This window comes from Anabas testudineus, chromosome 3, assembly GCF_900324465.2.
Source record: "Anabas testudineus chromosome 3, fAnaTes1.2, whole genome shotgun sequence".
In the NCBI taxonomy this organism is placed as follows: domain Eukaryota; kingdom Metazoa; phylum Chordata; class Actinopteri; order Anabantiformes; family Anabantidae; genus Anabas; species Anabas testudineus.
The window spans coordinates 17,242,191-17,267,710 of NC_046612.1; the positions used below are offsets into that span (position 1 = coordinate 17,242,191).

A 25,520-nucleotide genomic window follows, 5' to 3' on the forward strand; every position below is an offset into this window, starting at 1 on the left:
TCTAGCATAACAAACTAATAAAATAACTGTAATAATTACAATTAAACCAGATTTTGTAGCCGCTTCATCTTTGCAACCTTGCAAACACTCATATGAGAGAGCAAATTAGGAAGAATAACTATTCTAGACAAATGACTGTTATTTTTAGCTATGTGATAGAAATATTTAGCGAAGTGCAGTAATGATTGTTATACCAAACAACCCCAAAGAAATCAAACAGCAACATGTGAAGCAAATGATCCACTTGAAAGGGAGAATATTTCATTTTTGTTTCTAAGATCTACTAGCTGTGAGGAAAGGGCTAACAGACAGACACTTTTTCACAACAACAAATTAATCAGCACAGGGAGTTGCCCACATTTCTGTTTGCCAGTCAGACTTATATTTTTCCACAATTAAATTGGCAATTATCTGAGCATGTTTATATCCGAAGCCACCCCTGCTACTCAAGAGTTTGAGTAAACAATGTTGTTCATCCATAACATGATAAGAAAAGACAAAGATGGAGTCGATTTTGTATTAAAAATTAAATCGAATGAGAAGAAAAGCAGACATGAAAATGTCCTGTATATGTGCTTAGCATCCTACATTTGTTTAATACATACTCGTTAATGGAGACTGCAAAAAAATCATTATATTAATATATACTGTATATGTAACTGTATAATCTGTGAGACTGGGACTGTGCAGGAACACAAGCTATAAAATCATAATTCCAAACAGTTTTCTTAGCCACGTTTACAGCCTCGTTCCACTATGCGACGAGAAGGAAATGCAGCACATAAAACATCTTCCAGGAGTCATTAATAAAAACCAGGACTGTGTTAGTATGTATGACTGCTGTGTTCTTCTAGTGCCACTTCCTCACAAGCTTGTATCAGAATATCCATGTGTATGAATGTAGTCTGCAGCGTAATTAAATGATTCATACTTACAAGCTCCTTAATTATTCAAAAGGTGGGAATAATTAACAATGCATCTGGAGAAGAACTTCCTCAAATGTGGAATTTTTTAGGCTGGGGTGGGTTGAAGATTTTTCAGAATTAAATGAGCATTGAGCTCAGGTGTCTTGATTGTATAATGTTTTATATAGAATAAATAGCTGCTTTTAAAGGACAAAGAAAACATTTTACCATGTGTGCCTTGCAAAGCCTTATAAAGTTAGGACAAGGGAATCATATCTATTAATTCTGTCCATGATGACAGATTTGATGTAAAAGCAGCCCGTCTTGATCTATTTTTCATAAATTCTCTAATTGAGATAAATTCAAAACCTGAAATGCAAAATCAAAGCTAGTGGCAACAGGAGGCTGTAAAACTAAAGTGGACAGAAAGAAGACACCTGGGTCAATATTCACAAAGATTTTCTTTGAGGCTCAGAGAGCTCTTAGCTCAGTGCCATTTAAGAAAAAACAAACAAACAACAAAAAAGACTCAGACAACAACTTGGTGGCCCACGTGGATTCCTCTAATACACTGACGATGATCCATCAATAAAAATCCCAGCAGTCAGTGTTTAGCTGAATTGCTTGTTGCACACATCCAGTAGAAACTAAATAAACTCATTCATACAGGTGTTAATAGTGTAATATAGTTAAGTCTCTGACACATGCGAACAAATCTGATCAAGATCTACCATATCATCCTTGCACAATTTAACACGGGGCCCCTGATTAGTACTGTGTTTGCAATTTCTGACCACGTGCACAACTGACGCTCTGAATTACAGCCGGCTACACAAGACAATCCAGAAACAAGCAACTTAACGGATCACACTTTACACCCAGAAACATGAGCAATTTTACACTTCATTTTCTGTATTTTACATGCTCAACCACAGTGAGCACATCTGAACACTTCTAAAAGTAGATGACCTACACTCACTACTGTCCATATACACAAGTTTTGAGAAGACTGCCCTTAGTAACTGAATGTTAAGAGCAATTAAGTGTATATCAAAATATTTTAAAGTTTCTCTATAAAAACACCCTCTGGAGTCCAGTAACAATTGGATTTGAGACATTTTAAAGACGTCTGTCTTTACAATCAAGAGACTTTTTACAGTCTCACAAAAATATCAAATGAGTCTAGAGTCCTTTCAGTTTCAGCTCTGTCACTTTGTCTGTCTGCGGCTGTATGTTGGGCCTTGCCGCAGTCTGGCCCAGATCCTGCTCAAATTGGATTCAAAGCCATTAGTGTCCCAACTCGAAGCATATGCTCCGAGTTGCTGAGCATTTCATTTCATGAGACGACAACGACAATGAAAGCTCTGAGGAAAGAAAAAAAAAAAAAAAAAAAAAACACAGACAGCGCAGAAAAATAAACCAGACAAACAGGGCTGGACTGAGTCTTATGCTCACTTACAGACAGAGACATCACATGCTCAGAAGAAAGCCCACTTTGACTTCAGGGTCATGTTCCAAAGCATTTGCTTGTAACTGCCATCGTGTGCGTTTGTCAGTCTGAGTGTGTGTGTGTGTGTGTGTGTTCAACATGCATGTATTCACATGAGGTTCAGAGAGCGATACCTTCCACACCACACAAAAGGCAGTGCTTTACTCCATCACAGAAATCCAAATATTCTGTCTAGAGGGGGAAAAACATTACAGCACAGATTGTATTTCAAAAGACAGGCAACCCCCTCACTTGAACCTTTTTTTTTCCTCGTTGCTTTCAGAGACCCTACAACTTTATTTATGTGCACACTGTGGATGCAGTGAGAGAGGAACCCGGAGCAAGTTGGATTCATTATCTCTCAAATCTAAACAAGTCTTTACTTTCCCAGAACAGAGCTTGTATTCTATAAGCACTTAAACATAGTGTGTATGTGGGGGGGGGGGGATCCTGGGGTTCCCAGTCTGAGTTTAAGAATGACAGGGTAAAACAGTGCAGGCTCTGTGGAAGCCAGGAAACAGCCTAATGTATTTATCCAAACACATATCTACTGAGAGGCCCCAAGGCTTCAACACCCCCCGTCTTACAGGAGCTTCACCTCCAGCAACTAACACAGCGGAGATGGAAAAAACATCAGTCGCTTATACAGATAAAAAACATTATTGATTATTTGTTCACAGTTTAACGAGCTTTACTGCAACTTAATCACGACATGTGTTGCACTTTTTCCAGTGTTATTTTTCCTCAAGTCAGCATTAGCAATAAAAACTTATTTTCAATCCTGCCATCTGAGTCTTAACATGTTCTTTTACAAAAACAGCAACTGAACAGCAATTTGTAGCATCACAACTGAAGGAAAACATCTATGTTCTTGTTTGTCGTCTCCTGGAATAACATTAAACTGTCACCAGATGATGAGACAATTTTACAAACTTGAGTGTTTTAACGTTTTCCTCTTGAAGATCAGGTAGATCCATTCTTTCCCCACTTTCTTTGTTTCTCCATTTAAAAAAAAAAAAACTGCTTTTATGTAAGGGTCTTTCTGTTTCTCTGTTCTCTGAATTACACTCTTGGTCAAATGGATCAACACCGCAAAGTAAAGGACCACAATAAACCATACCAAGACTTTCCAGGCAACTAAAAACAAACCTGTGAATCATAGAACTATAAAATAATAATAAATCCAAATATAAACTGTGAATATTCAGCAAAACAGAACCTTGCAAAGGTTGTTCTGTTATGTTGTTTGTACTAGTTTCAATTTGCCTTGTGGAATAGCAAAAATAGAAAGGGCCTCTTCAAACATCACACCAATATCTGCTTTGGTGAATCCCGTGTTGTCTGCCATGTGTTAACCTTGACTCGTATCGAAGCATTTGACCTGATTTATTGCTGTCTTTGCCAACCATTAAAATGAATTGACGTAACACAAACTACAAGGTGACCTTGTCTCCTTTTCCACATTCGAGGCACTGACCCTCTCTGTGTTGGCAGCACCCTTTCGCAGCTGACGACTCCCAAAACAACACAGTGGCACAATAATGTGAACACTGCCAACAAGAGTCCCGTGTAGCCGTTTACGTGATTCCATAATTTGAGTGCATCTCCAAAATAATCCTGTTTACACAAAAGTCACTATCAAGAATTGTGGGAACCTGAGTGTTTGAGGTAAACAATTAAAAAAAGCTAAAACAACCAGATGTTGTTGCTCCTCAAAATAAAACTGTGCAGCTTTTGCCTTTCAGCTTTGCAGTCTGCAGAGATGCTGCACTGCTGTCCATATTTTGCTCTAGCTTTAATGCTCGTTTTCTCTAAAGTCCATAAATGTCAATTTAACTAATTTCACTTTGATTCTTATTTCTATCCTATTCGGCTTTTTCTAATTTTAGCCTGAACAGAGTACTGCAATTATGCAACAGGAGATACTTTATTATATATTATGTGGGCAAAAATATGTTTTTATTAGATGCTGCTGTTCTCTGTAACAGTCTTTCACAATCTCTGAAGCTGAAAAGAAGAGGTTTAAAACTTGTGATAAAGATATGGTCATTTAACAGTCTAGTATACGTCACTTTTTTTTTTTTTTTAGCTGCCTTGACAATGTATGCCGTTTAAAATTTCCCTTCTAACACATAACAATGGAGATAAGATCTGAGCTTTACTGTGTTTTTACCCATAACAATTTAATTATACGTCAGGACTTCCATGTTGCAGGGGTGAATTAACATGACAAATCGTTCTATAACATGTGTAATTTGTGAATGACAGCATGGCCTTCTTCACATTAATGCATGATCTAAATCAATGCCAAGTTGTTTTGAAATGTAAAAACAGCAAAATGCTTCATATCTCACTATTTTGGAAATGTTTTATGTTCTTTATTGGATGAACGTTTAAAATAGAAAATGCTAAAGACAAGCGGAAAAGGCATGTATGTCGGATTTTCTCCAAAAAACTAACATGCATCTACAACAGCTGAATCGAACCACATTACTAAGCAAAGACCAAAGTTTAATCATACGAGCAAAACAAAATGCCAAACATATCCACAATAATGTCAATGACAACACCAGACTGAGTCACTTCCTGTCTGTTCTGAAGGTTAACTTTTTACTTTTCAACACTCAGTTATCATAAAATGTCTCAAACACACTGTGCATGTACTAACAACCAACAGTCAGTCACAACCGTAAAAAAGCTCTAATTGGGAGAAGACACAAAGCAAACTGCAGCTCTGTGTTAATATTTGTCCACACATAAAACACACAGTGTGTGATGTGTGTGTGTGTGTGTGCTCTGACCCACTAATGAGAGGCAGAGCATAACCACATCAGACAAGAGGAACACTAAGTAACTGGTGTGATAAATAAATAAGGAGGGTGCCCTAATGCGGACAAAGTGTTAATGCACCACAATGACAACATGGCATAAAGGATAACAGTCTTATAGTAGAACCACTGCAAACAGCGGTGAGCTGTACATGACACTGGACACTGAGGAAAAACACCTGAGAAGAAGAAATGTCTTTGCTTAAATCTGTGTGAAGCACAGAAAGTATGTGCAAAATGCTGCAAATTTGTAAAATCTGACTTTCAGATTTCATTCATGCAACATATTTCACCTGCCCGAGTTCCTTCACGCTGCAATATTAAATTTCCTCAAATGTTACACAGTGCAGTTGGCACTGTTTTTGGTTTCTGTCTGTTCACAAAGTTTGTCCTCGCCAGCCACCGTACACTTGAGCCAATTAAATCAATGTATAAAAGAGGACTCTGTATTAAACAGGCTCCTGATTGGCTTCCTGTTGCACTTAAAAAATGTCAATTTATCTGCTCTGTGTGTGGATTTATACACATTTAACTTGTCTGTATTTTGTGAATTAAGATAAGAAAATAGGTAGAATTTTGAAAAAGTGCATATGAATTTATTTTAGCAGGTGAAACAACATTCTTCGAAAATTGCTCTGATTTTAGTTTTCCAGCTCATGTCAGACTGTGTGCACTTACATGTGGACATGTGGAGGTTGGAAGCGGCTCTGGTTGATGTTGTAGTGTGTGAAGGCCTGTGTGGGGTTGGAACTGTACTCGTCCACCGTGATGGTCACTTTGCCATGAGCCATCCTTCCGCCTTTTGGACATGAGACGCCGTTCGTTCACCGGGATTCAGCAGCGAGCCGTGCAGCAGTCATCCTTCAGAGCCGTGCAAGAAGCCCAGGAAGTCTCCCAGCGGCAGCAGCGACCCAACGGACCGACTCGACGACGACACACTGCAGTCTGCACCAACAGGAAGACGGAGACACACACAAGCTACTTAAAACAGGACCAAAAGCCACACATCCACTTCTGAATGCATTTGTGGAGTGGTCTTTAACATAACAACAAATTAAAAACCTCCAAAAATGCATTTATGCTTATTTAAGTTGTTAGAAAAAATAAATACACAAACACTAACTAAGATTCTAGGTGGCTTGTAAAGCTAAAACAACAATGGGTTGAAGCAGTGCAAAGACACAGACAGAGCACGCGTTAAGTGATGGTGGTGATAGTTTTCCAATCATTTATAATCACACGTTCATATCTGCTGTACGTTCTGTGTGTATATACTGTAATTACTTCTAGCTTCAGAGAGCACAAACAGTTTGATTTTGGAAGAAATAAATTCCTACAGCAGCTCACTGAACCATTCCTCATAAAATCTTAATTAGAAAAATGCAGTGAGGCGACTTAAACATTATTAGATCAACTCTACCTTTTCAAACAATACAACTTCTCATTACGACAATAAATACAGTTTTTTTACGGTTTGCACACAGCTATTCTTTCAAAAACCAGGTAAGGCATGTTTTTAATTGCTCAGTTGAATTAAATTAGACCTAATTTATTCCAATATTAAAACATAAATGCAGAAAAGGAAAAGGTCTAAGACTTTAGCTTGTTGCAATTAAATAAACTGATAAAGGACGGGCTCAGTATGACCTTTGTTGCTAATCCTCCGATAAAATAACTTCTTCACAATGCATGCATGAAACAGGTCTGCTTTCCTTCTGACACTTACCCCCAAACACACACACACACACACACACAAAAAAAAAAGGTGTGCTTTTGTTTTGTTATTTTTGTTCTGAAATAAACCCATGATAATTCATCTGAACTGCTCTGGCATCTGTACATAACCATACAATAAAGCATCATTAGAAAAAAAAGCACAATCACTCCTTAAATTCTGAAAGGAAAAGAAGCTAAAATGCCTTAAAATGCTGCGTGGTTTTGCATCCTCAGAGCTCACTCACCGGCTTCGCTGTGTGTCCCCTCTCGCCCTGAGCTTCCCTCCTGCCTGACCTCCCTGACTGATAGTAAAGTGGCCACTGTGGGTTTGACAGGCTTTATATACCAGACCTCCTGATGCAGCCACGAGCACAAGAAGGAGGGAAAAAGAAGAAGAAAAAAGGAATCTCTCAATATAACACCGTCTAACACCTCTTTAGGAAGCAAATCAGCAGCTCCAAAGTTCATTTGATTAAATCCTGTGACACAGAGGTGAGTAAAAGAAAGCTTTGACCTCCAGTTGGTGAAAATCATAAAGCAAACACTCCCCAATTTAAACTAAAAGCTGTCCTATTTTCACAAAAGCATTGATTTATGCTTTCTGGGTCAGCAGGATGCTACTTCCTATGATGTATGCTATGAATTAAAGTCTGAAAGATTTATGCCAGCCTAGAAAAAGGTGGGTAAACTAAACTCCTGCAAATAAAAACACGGCTTAACCCGAGCTTGAACAGCCACACTACACACTGAAATGGTTGCAATGCAAAGTTAAAATTTGATTATTCCCACTCTAATGAATGCGTGCTGGGGGCTGCATAAGAAACAAGTTTGCAGATATGCCTGGGCCTCCAAAAATAATTTCACTTCAGTTAAAAGCTGTCCTGTCAGAAGCCACACACACACACACACACACACACACACACACACACACACACTGCACCTCAGCAATCACTGCTCCCAAAGCAAAAATCCCACAGTACCACTACAGCTGCTGCTATGAAAATGTGCTCTTTCTGGCAAATGCAGGCCGAAAAGCTGAGGACGGATTTGTGTGCAGCATGCTTCACGGTCTCCTCTCCGTGTGTGTGTGTGTGTGTGTGTGTGTGTGTGTGTCTCCGGCTGCTGAAACTCGCCTGTCTGTCTCTACCTTATGGCTACAGTAGCAGCAACTAGCTGTCTAGCTTAGCCTGCTAAACCTGCCCTGGCACTGGATTTTTATTATGCACGCTGTAGCTTCGCACTGCTGCTCTGTAACAGGGGGGATGCACACACACACACACACACACACACATCGTCAGCCTCGTCGCTCCTGGACACACCACCTAGCTAAGTTCACACGGAGGAATCACTCCTGGAAGCACAGGGAGGGGGGAATAAACTGACCCTTCCTCACACCATGCACACACACACGGTGTGTACTATGCGCCGCTCGCTTGTTCACACTGCCGCCTGCAGAACTGTACACACACACACACACACACACACAAAAAGAAAGGTCCGTGCAAAGCTGAACTCTGCTCTTGGGATAATAAAAAGACACCCAAAGGTGGAGGGTGTCACAGCACCACCGCGCTAACCTCTGGCTCTTCCTCGTACATGACAAGCCACCTTTTAACCGACGGCTTTGTGTCAGGAATTTCTTTTTCCCTCCCCGTCTCCCCTCTCTCCCCTCCCTCTCTCTTCGGTTCTCAAAGCAAAGCGGAAAGGTTGCTCTACCTTCGTCGTGTGGGGTTTTATTGTGCGGGGTTTGTTTTTTTTTTTATCTGGCCGGAGGAAGAGTGTAGGTCGGGGTCGCCCTCTACGCGGAGGCGGCGGCGGCGGCAGCAGCGGCGGAGGGACGCGGGTCCATGCGGCAGCAGCACGGCAGCGGACAGGTTCGCACACGGCCGATCCGAGGGTTGCAGCAGGCTGGGCGGGTAGGGCGAAACCTTCGACCCGGCGGGACCTCGGCTTGCTCCTGTGGAAAGAAACCAGACGAGAGAGCCGGAGAGGAGGGCGAGAGACACTGACAGACAAGAAGGAGGGAGAGAGAGAGAGCGAGAGAGAGAGGCGCCTCGGCGTGTCGGAGGGGGAGCCGGAGTGCAGTGAGTCGGAGCTGCCACTGGGGTCAGAGAGCAGAGAGAGCAGGAGCGAGCACAACCCCCCGACACCTCCCGTGTGCGCGCCCCCACCGGCGTGCACACGCGCGGTGAGGCGCGAGAGGGAGATGAGAGGCGCGCGGGGGGGTGGAGGAGGGGGGAGGAGGAGGAGGAGGAGGAGGAGGAGGAGTCCCGCGCTGCTTCGGTGCTGCGTTTACTTGCTGTAGGACATGATAACGTCCTGTGCAGATGCAGCACACCTGACACGCTGCAGCCACATATAATCCGAAAACAGTTTGTAGAAAAAGTATTCTTCACTTTTTGCACACTTTACTGTGATGTGCATTCAATTTTAAATGAAAAATGTAGATCTACTCTGTTTTCATATAAACTAAACTAAGAACGTGTTCTTAGAAGTTTTTGCAAAGGGATTACTTGGCGCTCCGAGTTGCAGTCAGGTGCATCCACGTGTCTCGCACATTGTGGTTTCACACATAATGTCCCACAATGTACACTGCAAATCAGGACAAAAAAACTAAACTGTCAGATTTTTGTCATTTAAATTAATATGGAAATAATTTCCAAAGACTATATTTTCACAGAAAGTAAAAAATTGGTGTGTGTTGGTGTGTGTGTGTGTGAGGTTTCAGCTACTCTAACAGGGTAGATCACAACCTCCAAGCAAGGCCTTCAGCAGTCCTCCTCTGACACTGAGCACAGAAACATCCATCCAGACCTCTAAATTGGCTGTTTTCTAGTGTCTGCTGCCCCTGAATTAAGGTTTTATGGTAGGTTTACTTCAGGGCGTGGGTCTTAATGACATGAATTAAATTGTATTTCATTAAAATGAAATAAGGTTATTGATTTCATCTCTTGAAATCATATGCAGTATTCAAAATTGTTATTTTAAAATGATTTGTAAACTAGCACATACATTAAAACACATTGATCATCATGGTGATTATAGACATTAACAGGGAAACTGAGATGGACCACACATTCATTTTTATTAGTAAATTATACATTGGCTAATTGGGGCACCTGCATGTCACATTCTTACTGTTTACTTGAGCATCAAAGCTTATACACACGCTCCCATACTGAAACATCATTAAGTGCAAATGCTGACCTGAAATATTTCTTCATAGGATCACAGATGTGTGGGAAAATGGTGCCAGAGTGTAGAAAGTGTTGTAAAATACATGATTAGAAGACAGCATGGCCCCATTGGGTTCACAAGTAAACAATACTAATGAGTACCTGTGGGAGTCCTTCACACAACCTGAAATGGGGCAACACAGTTTCCAAACTTGGGAAAACCCTGCAACTTGGATGACTGGATAAAATATCATCATCCTGATCACAGGGTTTAACTCGTTGGTTATTGGTTTACTAAATTATATATGTGGAGTCTGAGAGGATGTTGGACTTTGTCTCATAAGTCTTGGAATATGCATATTTGCTCAAAGGGCCTTTGTTTCAAGCAAAACGTCGCACACAAAGTCACATTTTTCTTTTCATCACATCCTGTTGGTCTGTCATTTGTCAGTTTATTATTTAAAAATGAGGTACCCTGCACTTCAGCGACAACACAAATTGCAACACGACAGCTAACTCGAGGGAAAAACTAACTTGTCGTATCTGAAACAATTCCATGTCACAAACATGCTTAGCAAACACGTTTTCCATAGATGCTTTCTAAAGATAGTAATACTGGTACAGACCTTCATGTTTCCCAGAGGATCAGTCCTTATAAACTGGGTGATTTGTGATTCAGAGTGAATGATCCAACAACTACTGGATGGATTACCATGAAGATGTCTGTGATCTTTGTGAACTTTTCATTTAGCACCAACGTTGGGGCTAAATGTATGAATTATTTTGATTTATCTATCTAACAGCTAACAAAGAGCATTACAGCTTCACACAGGGTGGCTGTGGGCACTTTGTCTTGTTCCATCTGTGGTGTCAAAACCCAGCTACTTCCAAACATTATTTCTCACTGTATGGTGTTATTATTGACTGTTCAGCCTGGTTCACTAGATTATTCCACTTTGCATTAATGAAGACATCACACTAATAGCATCCACTGAAGAACAAAGATTGTTGTGTTTGCCCACTGAGTTTTGTGTTCAGCCGATGTTCAATGTTCTTTCTTGTCCATCGTCTCTGCTATTTCACTGCAGCCCTCACATGTGAAATTCAAGTCCTGTTTTCAGCTCCAGGAGGTCCTGTATTTAGGGTGTACCAGCAGAGATCTTAACATGTTAAATGCTGATGTGACAGCTATTGAATTTTGACTTCAGATTAGGCTAATAAGCCAATGTGGATGATTAGAGCACTAAATAGATAAATGCCAGTTTGTAGCTGGCAACCAAACACAAAACCAGTGACACCAACACACCAGACAAAAGTAACCATCCATTTTAAAATAGTGATGTCATTTAGTCATAATAAATAAAATAAAATAAGCACAAATAGTGGTATGCACAAGAGAGCTTAAGGTATAGTATTTTGGTTACTAGTTATGTTTTGCGCCATGTGACTAGTTAGTTATTGTCTTTCTGTGTTAGGAGTTATGTAAGTGAGGGAGGAAGATTGATGGAGACAAACAGCAGACCACTCTGTGGCCAAAAAAGAAGACTCTAAAATTGCCTATATTGCTTCTAGGAATGAGGAAGGAGGTTATGCTGAAAGAGGTTTGTGTTTTCTGGGAGAGCAAGGTAGAGCTTTCAGTAATATTAAAGTGTATCAGTACAGTCGTGTAATGTCAATCTTTAGCCTGCCTTATACTTTACTGGACCGATTTCAGCAATCATTCATAGACAGCTCCCTCAGCTTAGGCGTTGCTTAAACAGACAAATCAAAGTTGATATAATGATGCCCATGTTGTTAGTGTGATGCTGGAATCAATGCTGTCCTCAAACAGACACATTATTGTCTTGTCATTAGGTATTCTTCATCTGCTCCTTGTCTATTATTTTGTTAAATCAGGACCTCTCGGCAGGAATTGGTTTCCACCAGCTGAAAACTTTCTTAGATTAAATGTGCTGTACTCATTTCACTTCACGTGAAACCAGTTTCTAAATACAGTATTAGTATTACAGTATGGCCCTGTGGACATTAGTACAGTAAACTGTATATACCTTAAAACTATGTGTTTAAAAGACTGGGAGGAACAGAGCTGGAAAGAAATGCAAATAGTTGTGTTAAATAATTTAGTTGCTATTTACAGCATTAAACTGCATGCTTTATGGTCAAAGCTTTATTGTTTTTTCAATTGTTAATGTAAACTACGTCACACGAAATTCATGTATTATTAATTTAGAAACATCTGTATATCACAGTAATTCATTTCGACTTTTTATTTGTAATATTGTCTGCTGAAGAAAGAACAATAATAAAACAGAATTTCTATCACTAAGCTCAACAGTGATTCAAATCAGTTAAAGAAAAAAAAAAAGAAAGAATTAATTTGTCAGTGCCGAGGCTATACCTTTTAATACACTGATGGGATTTTTGATGAGAAAAGGCTGTGTGGGATGGTCCATAATGGACTCATCTGAGGGGCTCTGCCACATTTACATGTCTGCCAGTTGAGGCAGAGCTGGCTTTTTCTAATTTTACTGACATGCTTCAATTTCCCAGGCCCATCAGCACACTCCCCAGTGCCACAACAGCCCTGAGAGCCATTTCCATTTGACTTTTCTCTTATCTGCACAAAAAAAAAGCATTTCCATCTACTAGCTGGCGGGTGTTAATGTGAAAGCAGGGTTTAAATTTTATGTGGAGAGGCCACATTTAAACATTTGACCAGCGTTTGTTCTCCCGGCTGCATATAGAAAACTGATGATAGATAGGGGACCAAATGTCACGGAAGAAATGGCTTTTGCCATGAATGTTTTATTCAGCTCATGTCACAGCGATCACATTTATACAAAAGAAAATGTAAATGTTATGCAGAATGTTAAAACACTATAGATTTTATGACCTTCTATAAAAGAGAGTAAAATGATTTTTCAATCCGAATAATGCAGAAATGAAACACATATTTAATGGCAGGGGGAAAATAGAAGTGTGAGCTCTTTTGGGAAGCACGAGGTGATATTCACTTAACCCGCCGGCCAAGGTGGTTCAGTTGCTCTAACCCGTACAGATTTATGCCTGTCTGTGGCGATGCCTGGCTACCCTCCGTGCCATACGGATAAATAAAATGGAGTCCTGTCTGTCCGTCTTAGAGGCCCATTCACAGACAGGCAGAGTTGGGTTTTTTAAATGTTAATGTCATTCAGATTTATGGGAGGCAGATAGATGGTTGCTGAGGGTATGGCAGGCTAGATGCTGTTTATGTCATTGAAATACACACAGACAAAAATATTTGCCCCTGGGCCTCAGCAGCACTCTGACGACTGAGTCGTGTTTAGAAATGAACGAGATTCGAGGGGTTTTCCTTCTTTCTTCTTCCCTTTTTTTTTAACATTAGTGCCTCAGCCTGGTTGTTATCAGAGAGGAAAAAAATCTAAGCAATATACAAGTTAATTTTATTAGCACGTAAAGTGCCTTTGTTCAGTGGAGCTTGAAGAGAAAGAGAGAGCAGGAGAAGAAAGCCGAAGAGAGAGCACACTGGCATGAAAGCCAAGTGTATTAATTCTCCTCCCATTCTCCTGCTGTGTTGTGATAGACTGAGTAATATGCAGGCTCACTTTCTATGCCAAAGGCTAGGAGAAGGCTCACAGGAGAGGACTCTCTGAGTCAGTCTCTCTCTGCCTCGCTTGCCTTCTGTCTCTTTCTTTCCAACCCTTTAAACTTTAGCAATGTTAAACTGTAAAAATAAAACAATCATTTCCCTCTCCCCTGAGATCCAGCTTTATCCGCAACCATTCAGCACAGTCTGCCTGCCTCCTCTTCCTCTCTGTCTCCCTCCGTCTCTGCATGTGTGTGAAACGGTCGATACAGTATAAATTAGGAAAATGCTGAGCCACGCTGGCTTCCATGTGGAGTGGCGCTGTATTAAATCACGTTAATTGATTAGCTAGAGTTCAGAGGAGGACAACACTGGATTGTACTCAGCCCTCAGATGCTCTGTTTAAGTGACTCCTGCCTGTTTCAGGTGATGACCTGAACACCTACACTTGCCATTAATTTGCTGTCTACTCTTTTTATTGCTGTGGTAACTTTCTCCATCCTCTGCTTGTGTTGTAGCAAAACTCACAACCTACACACACACACACACACACACACACACTCACTGGCCACTTTATTAGGAACACCTGTAAAAATGAAATTTTGAAGGTTATAATTTCTCAGTTATGTGTTTAATATTGAGGTCACGGCAGGTGTCGCACTGGATTGCATTGTTTTAAGAGGTGTTTCTGATGTTTTGGTCACACATCTTGCCAGATGGATAGATTGTACAGGTGTATACCTTATAGGGTGGCTAGTGAGTGTATATTGGATGTTGGTGCTGTATCCCAATTCACAAAACACTTCTAACAAGGATTTGTTAGATAAATGCAAAGACGCTCAGTGTTGCAAGACAAATTTATTGCGTTTTGTTTGAATGGTTTGATTGATTTTTACACCTCTTAATTTACGTCCTTTAGTGTAAAATGTATGCCATTGTCTTATATACTACTTGCAAAAACAGTATACTATAAACATTAGTACACATTATATACTGGGTAGTATTTGTGTGTACATTGGGGGTGCATTTTCTAAATCCAAAAATTCAGATAAGAGATGCTTATTCATATTTATACCACGATATGTCAACACGAAGATACTGCTCATCTCGATTGTTGTTGCATTGGAATCAGTTGCATTTGAGGTAAAGAGATCCCAGCAATCCACAGAGATTTAGTGTACGTGTTAGAAGAAGTTTGTTTCCATACAGTTTAAGATGTGCGAGGTGTAGCCGATTATTACAATCATTACATTTTCTACCTCACTATATTCAGATTACCTTTTTTTTCAGGGGGTCCAAAATAGGAAATAACATCCCTGAGTTTCACGTTGTAAATATTGTAGACTATGTAATTTGATTTGTCCATTTTGACAACGCTGATCACAGGGAGTGAGCAGAATAGGAGAAAATAATGACATGTGATGAAACCGTGTCAGCGGGTCAGCTGGTCGAGCAGTGAGCGCTAAAGTTGCAAACACTGGGCATCACCCAGAAAACAGAGCAAAAGAAAGAGGGCAGAGAAAGCCAATATACCCAACTAGGGCAGAGAGAGAGGAGAAAAGGCTAAAGGATGAGAGTAACTGACTCACACACTGTACATATAGCTGTGCAGTTTGCTATATTATTGCTTTGGGGATTAATGAAATGCAGTCTGATCGTGTATTAATTTATTTTTTGTCAGTCACTTTGAAGTTTGATAGCAGAACCGTCTTCAGATTTTGGTGACAGTAATTGCACCAAAGAGAGCTTCTTTCAGGGATTCCCACTTTGCTGTTTTTCCAGACATAGCATAGATAAATCAGAATGCAATGCAGCATTGAGACCACTACAAAGCCATGTTTGTATTAAGAGGGCTGTCTCTGAAATCACTCCCACTCGTAGAAGATATATAAATAATTAATCATGAATAGGAGGTAATTTCATCTGCTACATCCCAAACTTTTTTGTATGCGGGAAGGGTGCTACCTTACAGGAGTGTGCTGTTCACAATCCACACAAACAATCACACATTCAAATTTGAAATCTGCAAGGTGTATTGCTTAAGTACCTTGCTGAAAGTTATGGCATGTTGCAAAAATGTTGATACTGAATGAATCACTAAAATGTCCTGTGACGGCGTATTCTAAGAGCAACATGTTCCACTTATTTATGTCTGCTAAGCTAGTACCAGACTCTAAGGAAATTTGCATTTCTGTCATGGGAATCCATCTGAAAATCAATAATTATTCAACACAACTACATGAACTGCTAAGATAGAAGTCTCAGAAGAAGTCTCTATTTTTCCTATGATTTGTACTAAAATAAGTATGTCCAGGAAATCTTCAAGAAATCTGAGGATTATTTTGTTGCAAAACCACAATTGGCTTCTGGGGCACATTGGCAACAGGACTGATTCATCATACTGAATCCAGCTCTCTTACATTACATGGTACTTACATGGTTTTGTGTAAGAAGAAGTACTTTTCTCATTTTTCAACAGAGGCTGAGGTTGGAAGCGGCGTATCCTTAGATAAGTACAGTAGTTTCACTTAACGCCACATTTTCATTTGTGACTTCCAGCGGACGGATACCACCAAACAATGACATCATTATCTAAATGTGAAACAGTTACTTACAAGACAGTGGTACACAACAAAGTCAACTGAACATCTCATGAGAGAGAAGGTTCATCTGTATCACAAGTCTCTTGTGAGCATTTATATTTATTTTACAGCACACTAAAGCCAAGTGTCTGTTCATTATCTGCGATCAGAGGAAATCTGAAAGAGTATTACCTGAGGGAGGCACTTTGTATTCTTTGTTTCAGACCTCATAGGAGCACAGTGCTTAGCCTCCCGCATCATGCTGCATCTCTGTGTGGTATGCATAAATGTGGCCACCATGTTGGACTCTTGATAACCCACCATTTGTCAGAGTAAATGTATCTACAGTGTGTGTGTGTGTGTGTGTGTGTATGTGTGTGAGCCAGGACAGTCTGGGATGCGTTTCATTGCTCTGTTCCCTGCTGTGAAAGTTGATGGGGTTTCCCACTGAGGACGTGCAAAATGATGCTGGCAAGTGATTTTCGCTTCTGTGTGTGTATGTGTGTGTGTGTGAGTGTGTGTGTGTGGAGGAGGAATGGAGTAGACTTTGCTGTGTGATTATGCTTGAACAGGTGAGATAGGATGTGAGTCTGATTGAAAATCCAGGCGATACGGTTCCACGCTGTGGCTCTCATTTTACCTCACAACCCCTTCAAAAACCATTTGATTGTTGCTGTGTGACTGATTTCACTGTCTGCCAATTTTCTGAACTCTACTTCCTTTGGTCAAACATCCTCAACTGTGCTGTAAGGTGGCTTGAGAGACCTCAACCCACTAAGTAAACATACAGTATGCAAAATAATAAAACACAAGCAAATGACTACAAGCGACAACACATTAGCTTTAAATACGTCCACATTAAGCCTCTAATTGTCTTTCCGCAAACGTTATTGGAGATATCATCAGCTGATATTAACGTAAAAGCATTTGACACTGTAACAAACCATGTTCAGGTTTCTGTTTCCACACAGCATGTATGTTTGGCACACGCAACATGAACTCTTCCTGGTTTGCAATGACTCAGACAGGGCGCCCAGCCCCCATAGAGGAGATTACACAAATTTATGCAAAGCCTGTAAATGATTTATACTGCAGAGCACAACAAAAGGCTTTTTTACAACACCACGGACAACACGAAGAGAGAGAGAGAGTGCGAGAGACACTGAGACCTGCAGTAATCTTCAAATCCACCACACTCATCTTACTGTGCCGCCACCAACCAAAGATGCACAACAAAATATGATGGAGTTGTGCCTTATTTTATCAAATAAAATTAAGAAGCTACATAAAAATGCATATGCAGCCATTAGTGTTATAGAAAATGCTAAGAAACAACCTTTTTCCTCCCCTGAAGACACACAGAACAGCCATTGTGGCCACTTTCGCTACATACAAACAGCGGGATGTAGTGATGGTGGAGCTCCATTCAGGACCACAGCACTCACTTTTGGCCTTGAGTCTATGATTAGACAGAGCTTTTAAGCACTCTGATGTCTTGTATTCACAAAATCAAATCCCGTGTGTGCATGTGTGTGTATTTGTCATGCTTGTTGTACTGTGTGTTTGTATAAGTGGGAGTTCTTTATCAGGAAGAATAAAAGGCAGAAATGTCTCTAAGTTCTTCCCACCTCCTAAGGCACTGTCACCCCCCACCCCCCCACCCCCACCTCAAAGCCTCTGATGTGTGCCTGGGTTTATGCTGTTCATTAAAACCACTGTGTAGGAGAAAAATGGACACATTACTGACACGTAATTTTGGGATTTGTGTGGTGTAGTTTCAGTGGGTTTAAGTATGTGAGTCATATCTAATATGTTTGCATGAGTGCTCAGGTAAGTTTAATTGTATAGTGAAAAGTGTATAGACGGTAGGAGTGATTGACAGACATATGTAAAAATTGCCATGATGGCATCATGACTCACAGCAAACTCGTGCAAAAATATGAAATTATCCTTTGAAAGGATAGTCATACTTTTGTATGATTGATATTGTTGATATCAGTGTCTGTTCAAATGATTTTGTCTTTCTGTTTTAAGTCTCACTTGACTTGAGTGTCACCTGTCTCTATGTCTAAGTCATGACATCATTGGTGTATACAAACCTTAGAAATATTATGAATTAAAAGTAAAATAAGTCTGCCAAAAGACATGTACTAAAATATATTGAGGTTTTCTCTCTGTGCAAACTGAGAAAAACTTGTCTAATAACATTTGTTTAGTATTATGCAGACTCCCAAATGGTCTGTGTTCTTACAAACTTTGAGACTCCATCTCTTGAATAATTGGCTCCTTGACCCTCTACCAGCTAAACATTACAAAGATCTCTGGACAGTTTTGGGACCAACAATATTGAATATTGATACATTCATATTTCTCCCTTAAAACTGGCATTTTTCCCACCAGCTTTCCAACTGCTGCGGTTTAAGCTCTACTTATGCTCTAACCTTCCATTGTTTTTTAAAGCGATAGAAAGAGTTATGTCTGAACAGATTTCAGTAGTTTAGTCATATTTCCTAACCTTCTGAGCCTGTCCTCAGAGCCTGTCACTCAACTGAATCTACAATGAAGGTGATAAATTATCTTCTGTTCAATATGGATTCAGATTCCACCTCTTTATTTTGACACCACAGAGCATCATAAAGACTGGAAAACAAATTTGGTTTGACTGGGCTCTCATGTGGCTGAAAGTTTACTTACCTAAAAGAACACTGTGTCTTTCCTATAATAATCCTAAATTAATATCTGTTTAATTAATTAACTTTAATATACAATAACTTGTATTGTATTTTAAACTATTATTTAAAATACAATACAATGCCCTCCCTTCCTTCTTTATATGTCACCTATCTAGACTACAGTATACAGTGACACTATATAGTGTGTAGGTACATTTTATAGTGGTGTCTAAATGTTGAGTGTATAAGCCTGTGGACTATATCATGTACATGTACTCAAAGTTTCCTTAGTGGAATGAAAAAAGTAGTCTACAGGACATTTACAATCTGCTGCTAGTAACAACTCATGTTGCAACAGTTATAATTAAAAGTTATTAGTAATGATACAATGTGATGAAGATTAGCAAACCTCAATTCACTTCTCACTATTGAGGGGACTGCTGACTGCACATTACATACGGGGCAGTGAATGAGTGAGTAGGGAGTAATTTCAGGCACAGAAATCATTAACCCTTTCATGCATAGTGGTCACTACAGTGGATATTCGAAAGCTGTTCTCTTGTATATGCATGTGTTAGGACTGGAGTTATTAGAGCCATAGAGGACAATATTTTTCTGTCTTTATGAAGAAAATCCCAGAAACTCTTCAGTTTATCGGTTAGTGGCTGGGTTTAACTTTTTTTTTTAAATATTAGAATATGTTAAAATGTGAGAAAATATCAGATTAGCATTGTTATTTTTTATATTCATAGCTTTCACACAACATATAATTTTCTGCTATTGGTTTGTTAAATACGTGTTTTTTTGTTAAGAAGTTGAACATATCTAAATTATTAGTAATAGGTCCATAAAAGAATTTAATTGCTTTGTTTTTATGCTTAGAGAGGAATAAACTCTTGACTGAGGTTCTGATAATTTATGCATGTTAGGATTCAATGTTCCATCCACTTCCTCACATCAAACCAAAGAGGAAAAGGTTCTTTGCTGCCCCCTGTGGTTGATGGAGGACACCAATTATGATTACCTGAGCCAAGCACAGTTGAAATGGGTAGGATGGTTCTTGCTGCACACAGCATATGGTGTTCTGAATTTGCTTTAAGTTAATAATAATAATATTAAACCTTTAATGAAGTTCAAGGAAAATGGGATGCTGCCCCATCTGCTGTTGTTGCTTGTCTGCTTAGTGGTCTCAAAAATCTACTTCATTGATGGCTGGGGGTAACATCCAAAAGCTCTCAATGTGTTTGTCTTCATGATCTCCTTTACCCACTGTTGTTCTAACGCCACACTCCAAAGGTCCCCTGCTGGCTCCCAACCACAGCTTGGGACATCCAGGTCAGTGGTCCTGCCAGACATCAGTGCTGCATGTTCACCTCAACACCCGAACCCTGCCACTGCTGACTGATGTCCTGCCATTTCCACCCCCCTTCTATACACTGTTATCAGGTGCTGAGCACCCTTCTGTCCTCCTCTACCCTCCGCCCCTTAACCCTGTCCTTCAGACAGCATTGTCTGGACAAACAATGAAGTCATTGTTACCTCCAGGTGGCATATTGTGAGGGGTGTTCACATGGGGCTGCAAAGGTGACCCTGACAGTGTAACTCAGCACCCCACCCCCTCCCCAGATACATACACATGGTCACACACCATCTCAGGTTCCCAAACCTTGCTACTGTATCAGGGGTTCAGGCCATAGGAAACATCCAAGGTGGGGAGCAGCACGCGTTCTCACAGCAGGACATGTCCACATTAAAGACATTAATCCTGAGTTACGTCCTTCTAAAGATCCCTAACAACAGGCTTGAATGAGTAAGAGTGACCTAATCTATATGAGGAAACTCTGGCGTCCTCATGCAGCCAGACAGCATTAAACTGTAAGGATTACCTCAGGCCAGCACGCTAATGTCACCCCAGGTCAAACTCCACATATCCTATCAGACCATATACTGTAACAGTTTAATGTGTATGCAGTTCACTATGCAGTGCAAGATATTCAACCTTACTATTCAAATATTGCAAATGTATTATGATATCACTTTTTTGCAACCTAGGAGTTCCTTAAAAATGTATAATTTTATTGGACCCTGTTGCTCAAAGCCAGAAGCTGATTTAAAAAACAGATTTTCAGGACCTTTAAGACTTACTCTCAAACATTTTGATACTTTATATTATGTATCAGTGCTGTGAGTTTTGCCATTTTAATCTACCACCCACTACACACTTGGCCTTAAAGCCTCTTGACAACAGGACAGAGAACCTCTATTTCATGACATACAGTTAGTCAGTCTAATCTAATGTTTCCCCCACTTTGGTATCTGGGTCTGTAATGTCAGGGTGTGAATGGATGACCTACCTACCCATCTCCTCTCACTGAATACCAGGTTATCATCTTACATCCACACACAGCTCGCTGTCAGCCTGTTTCCATCTTTCTGTCTGACGGGGGACGAAGGGGAAACAGACATGCTTTTGTCAAGTTATAGCTCAGTGGCCTGGAGGGGCTGGTGTTGGGGGTGGGGGTGGGCACAACCTAACTTCCTGTAACCAGACTGTGGAAAAACAAATGTTCACTACTCAGCAGTGATAGCTCACTTTTTGATGGTATTTGACTTGCAAAAGGCTAAAGATAAAAAATCTCTATAAGAAAATTATTTTCCCTTTACCTTAAAATATGTTTCTTCTTCTTTCCCACTTTTTAGTGGGTAGTGCTGCTGGGTTACTTTATAGTGTAGCACCACATAATACTATAGGTAGTTTCAGAATACTAGTGCTGATGTGCCTTTTTGTGCAAATTTGTGAAAATGTACTGCATAATTTTTACGATTTATGAGTCTACTGTGTCTTGACTGGTTGTGTTGAGACAAAACACTGGTCAGAATGGTTGAGCCAGCAACTGCACTTTGGAAACATACAGCTCCAAAGCTGGGAATTGAAAAAAAGACAGACAGAAGCAAAACAAACAAAAATGGGGGAAAGAAGTTAATGCAACCCAGTGGTGGCATACAGTATAAATGCACAGAGAGTAAAGGGAAGAGAGGAGAGGAGCTCAGCACATCATGGCTAAGTCCACATTTAAAGAGGTTTAAATGTAAATGTAAGAGGTCTAAGTCTATAGCAGCAGAACTAAGAGATTGTTTAGAATCACTTGAGCCACAATAGATTAGGCCAAAGTGATGCCATCCAGAGTAATGTTAGTATTTAGACAGCATATTTCTTCTTCTGTCACAAATACCCTCATTTAGGTTTTTCCATGGATTTAAAAAATAATAGCACATCCAGACCTTCATGGTTTTTAGGCATGTTGGGAGTTTTTATTTCTAATTACTTTAATGGCTTTTTTCCTATAGATAAATATAGGTTGGTATCATGCCTACATTTACATGAGCAAACTGGGATCCCTCTAGTAGTAGTAGTAGTGGTGGTTTGTTGAGGTTAAGGTGATTTAGGAAATGACGTCCACCAATCAGACATGCAAACAGTGAAGGAGAAGAATGATGATGGTGACCTCAGCAGAGAGGTCTACAACGACATGCTGAGTTTAATGTGGGAGGAGACGAGGTCAATGGGTAATTAGAGCTCTAAAACACTGAGCAGGTCAGAGGGCCCGATGACATCACCAGGACACATCAGTGTATTGTAAAGAGCCGACTATTGAAGTGTGCTCCACAGCAGTCCATCTGACCTTTGACCTGTAGCAAAACAGGTGATTAGTTAGTGTAGATCAAGAAGGTCTCACTACATAATACTGTTGTTTGTACTTATTTGAAATGTGGAAGTTATTTTACAGTAAGTGCTGTTTTTGTTTGTTTGTTTTGTTTTTTAACTTTCCCTCACACTACCTAAGTAAGACAAAGATTTCTGAAACTGTTAAGAAGATCACAAATCTAAAAAAAAAAAAAAAAAAACTTCACAGCAATGCAAATTTTCTAGCAAAGAAAATAAAGTACAAGTGGCACTTCCTCAAAACCCACATCTCTGGTGGAGGCATTGAAAATGTCACAAGATGGTCACACTATCAAAGAGAATAAAAGGTCCACTGTAATCCAAGTTGAAGTGATAAAATGTCAATGTACTGCAGAGCACTCTGACTGGATGCAGCTGCTGAGCTGTTTACGGCTCTGTCAGCAGAGGTGCAGATCAAACCCAGCAGCCAAGGAAGTACCGGTGACTTTCATCGTTTTTATCTGCGTTTTAGAAAATGAAATGCTGCTGATTATTTTCATGATGTCATTTGGGACACTTTAATGCAAAGCAACTTACGAGAAAGGGCAACTGGGATTCAGTGTCCTGCCAGTGGAAGGACGAACTGGAAATTAAACTTCTAACCATGTGACGCTGAACAACTTCTTCTACATTAACAAACATTTAGACAGCTCACATAGTTACATTCTGTAGTGTCACCTCTGTAGTGCTGTTTCCATTGTTCTGGGCACAAAGTGGAAGACAAAGGTCAGCGCATACGCTTTATTATTTAATGCACAATACATATAATTGAATCATGAATTCAATATTACCATATGTGATGTCTTGGCTATAAAAACTAGGAGATGTAACAGCTTTTCTCAGTGGCTGTGTGTGCATGCTCCTCTTCTTTATAGCTGTAGCTGTTGTGTGTTATTAGCCCCCAGTACCATATACACATATAATTTGTATTATTATAACAATATGCTTTTACCACCAGTAATGGGGCAGTGATGGTAGAAGTGGATAGTTAAAGCCCCGCAGAGATGGGGTATTGGTGGCCAAGAAGATAAAGCAGCACTTACATCTGCTGCATTACAATAAGTGAGGTGCCTTCGAGCAAGACCTTCAACCACTACAGTGGCAACAAGCGAGGCAAAGGGTGGAACAGGTCACACTTCAAAATCTGACTGACTAGGTCAATTGGAAGGTGGTAGTTACTTGACTTATATTTGTAAAACAATGTGGAGCCTTCAGCACAGGGAGAGCTGGCCAAATTAGAGGCTGAAATAAAGTGCTATCATTATAAATAATCAATAATAAGTACTATCTATTATTTACATTTAGCGCATATTTATATTTTGGATTATTCTGTCACTGATGTATTTTAAAAATCTCAATCTCAAGTTGCGACTGTGAGCTATTTGTCTCTGACTTTTTGGAGTCAGAACCAAAGTTTTTTGAAAATGTTAATACCATGATAACCCTAATATAATATTATTTATTATTATTTCAGAATACCGGACACATCACTATATATAAACAATGGATTATATCCAAAAGGTCGAGGTTATTGGCTTTTAGATGTGACTGTAACACCTTTAAGCTCATTTACGTCATTCTAAATATGCCTTTACCTTTCTCTCTCTCTCTCTCCCTCTCTCTCTCTGTATGTGTGTGTGTGATCCCCAGGCTGTCTCCTCATTAAAACCAGACCTGCCCCTGTACAGTGGAGATCCAGGTGTGACTGTAAAATGATCAAATGTTTAATCAAAGGGATTAAAACTTTAAGTGTTCAACAATGTGTATTGTCTTTTTATGAGGGTCGACACCACAGGAATTCTCTGTTAACAGCAGATTTTACCTCTGAAGCTCATGTCACCTCTCTTTCTATCACAGACATTCTCTCACACACACACACACAACAAAGGAAGATTGCTATTGCAGTAAATGGTATTTGAGCAGTGGGGCTGTTTGACATAGCAACTATGTGTAGGCTGTGGCCTTTGTACAATAGCCTCTCCCCCCTGGGGAATGTGGATCCCATCTTTAGTTTGGAGCTCATTAAGCCGATTATTCCCGTAATCTCTCTGATGGCAGGCAGAATAAAGAAACACACACTAATAATTGCCTGCTTACATGATGTCCTGTTTGGCCCTGTTGACGGCTTAGATGAGAGAATGAACGCTCCACTGTGTTCTCTGCTCTGGTAAGAGTGTCTGTTTATGAATATCAATTATATCTTTAACTTGAACAGATGAGACAAAAGAAAAAGATTTGTTTCACACCCAAGGTGTAGCTGAAAATGTACATTTAAATTCTTAAAGTATACATGTTGACTTTCTCATGTTCTTGTCTGTCTGCTGTCGGGGGGGCTCGTGACATGACTGACAACTCTGATACCACCAGCTGCATCTCAGGAAATTCACCCACTGTTGCTTGACTTTGAGTGGCTGCTGTCCTCCTACCTTTCCTTCCTGACTGCTTGGATCACTGCATGTTAGAGGGTACCTGTATGCTTATCCAATTATGCTAATTGGCTCATTTCATAACAACCACAGCAAATACCTGGTTAGTGCCTTATAGGTACTGGAGGAATCAGGTTTAACAAATTCAGAAAATAGTTGCATTAAAATCCTACATGGTAGGCGATTTGGATTGTCCTTCCTCACTGAACAGCTCTCCTGAGATCATCGCACAGGACCTCTACTGGGTTGAGGTCTGGGTGCTGACTGCGACACTCTCAAATGTGAATTTAGTGTCTCTGAATCTGTTCTGTGGTCAGTGTACTTTGATGTTAGATAAACTTGGTAAACCATTTTTCTTCCAAGATGGTAAGTGGCCCAGATCCAGAAGCTGCAAAGGAGCCCCAAAATCATGATGT

The 25,520-nt window shown here is 40.1% G+C and overlaps 1 protein-coding gene across 2 annotated transcripts in view; it reads right to left on the minus strand.

Annotated features, from left to right (window-relative positions):
- Window positions 1–9,119, minus strand: part of mpped2a (metallophosphoesterase domain containing 2a) — a 49,040-nt gene extending 39,921 nt beyond the window's left edge. Inside the window, exons 1-2 of one of the 2 annotated variants that reach the window (XM_026378856.1) lie at window positions 8,655–9,119; window positions 5,901–6,167 (exon numbers count right to left, since the gene is read on the minus strand). In XM_026378856.1, the coding sequence (XP_026234641.1) occupies window positions 5,901–6,013 (113 nt within the window). In that variant the 5' untranslated portion in view covers window positions 6,014–6,167; window positions 8,655–9,119. Of the gene's footprint in view, window positions 1–5,900; window positions 6,168–7,183; window positions 7,302–8,654 lie in introns of those variants that run through there. The other variant, XM_026378857.1, reaches the window with a different exon arrangement.
- Between the last annotated feature and the right edge of the window lie 16,401 nt (window positions 9,120–25,520).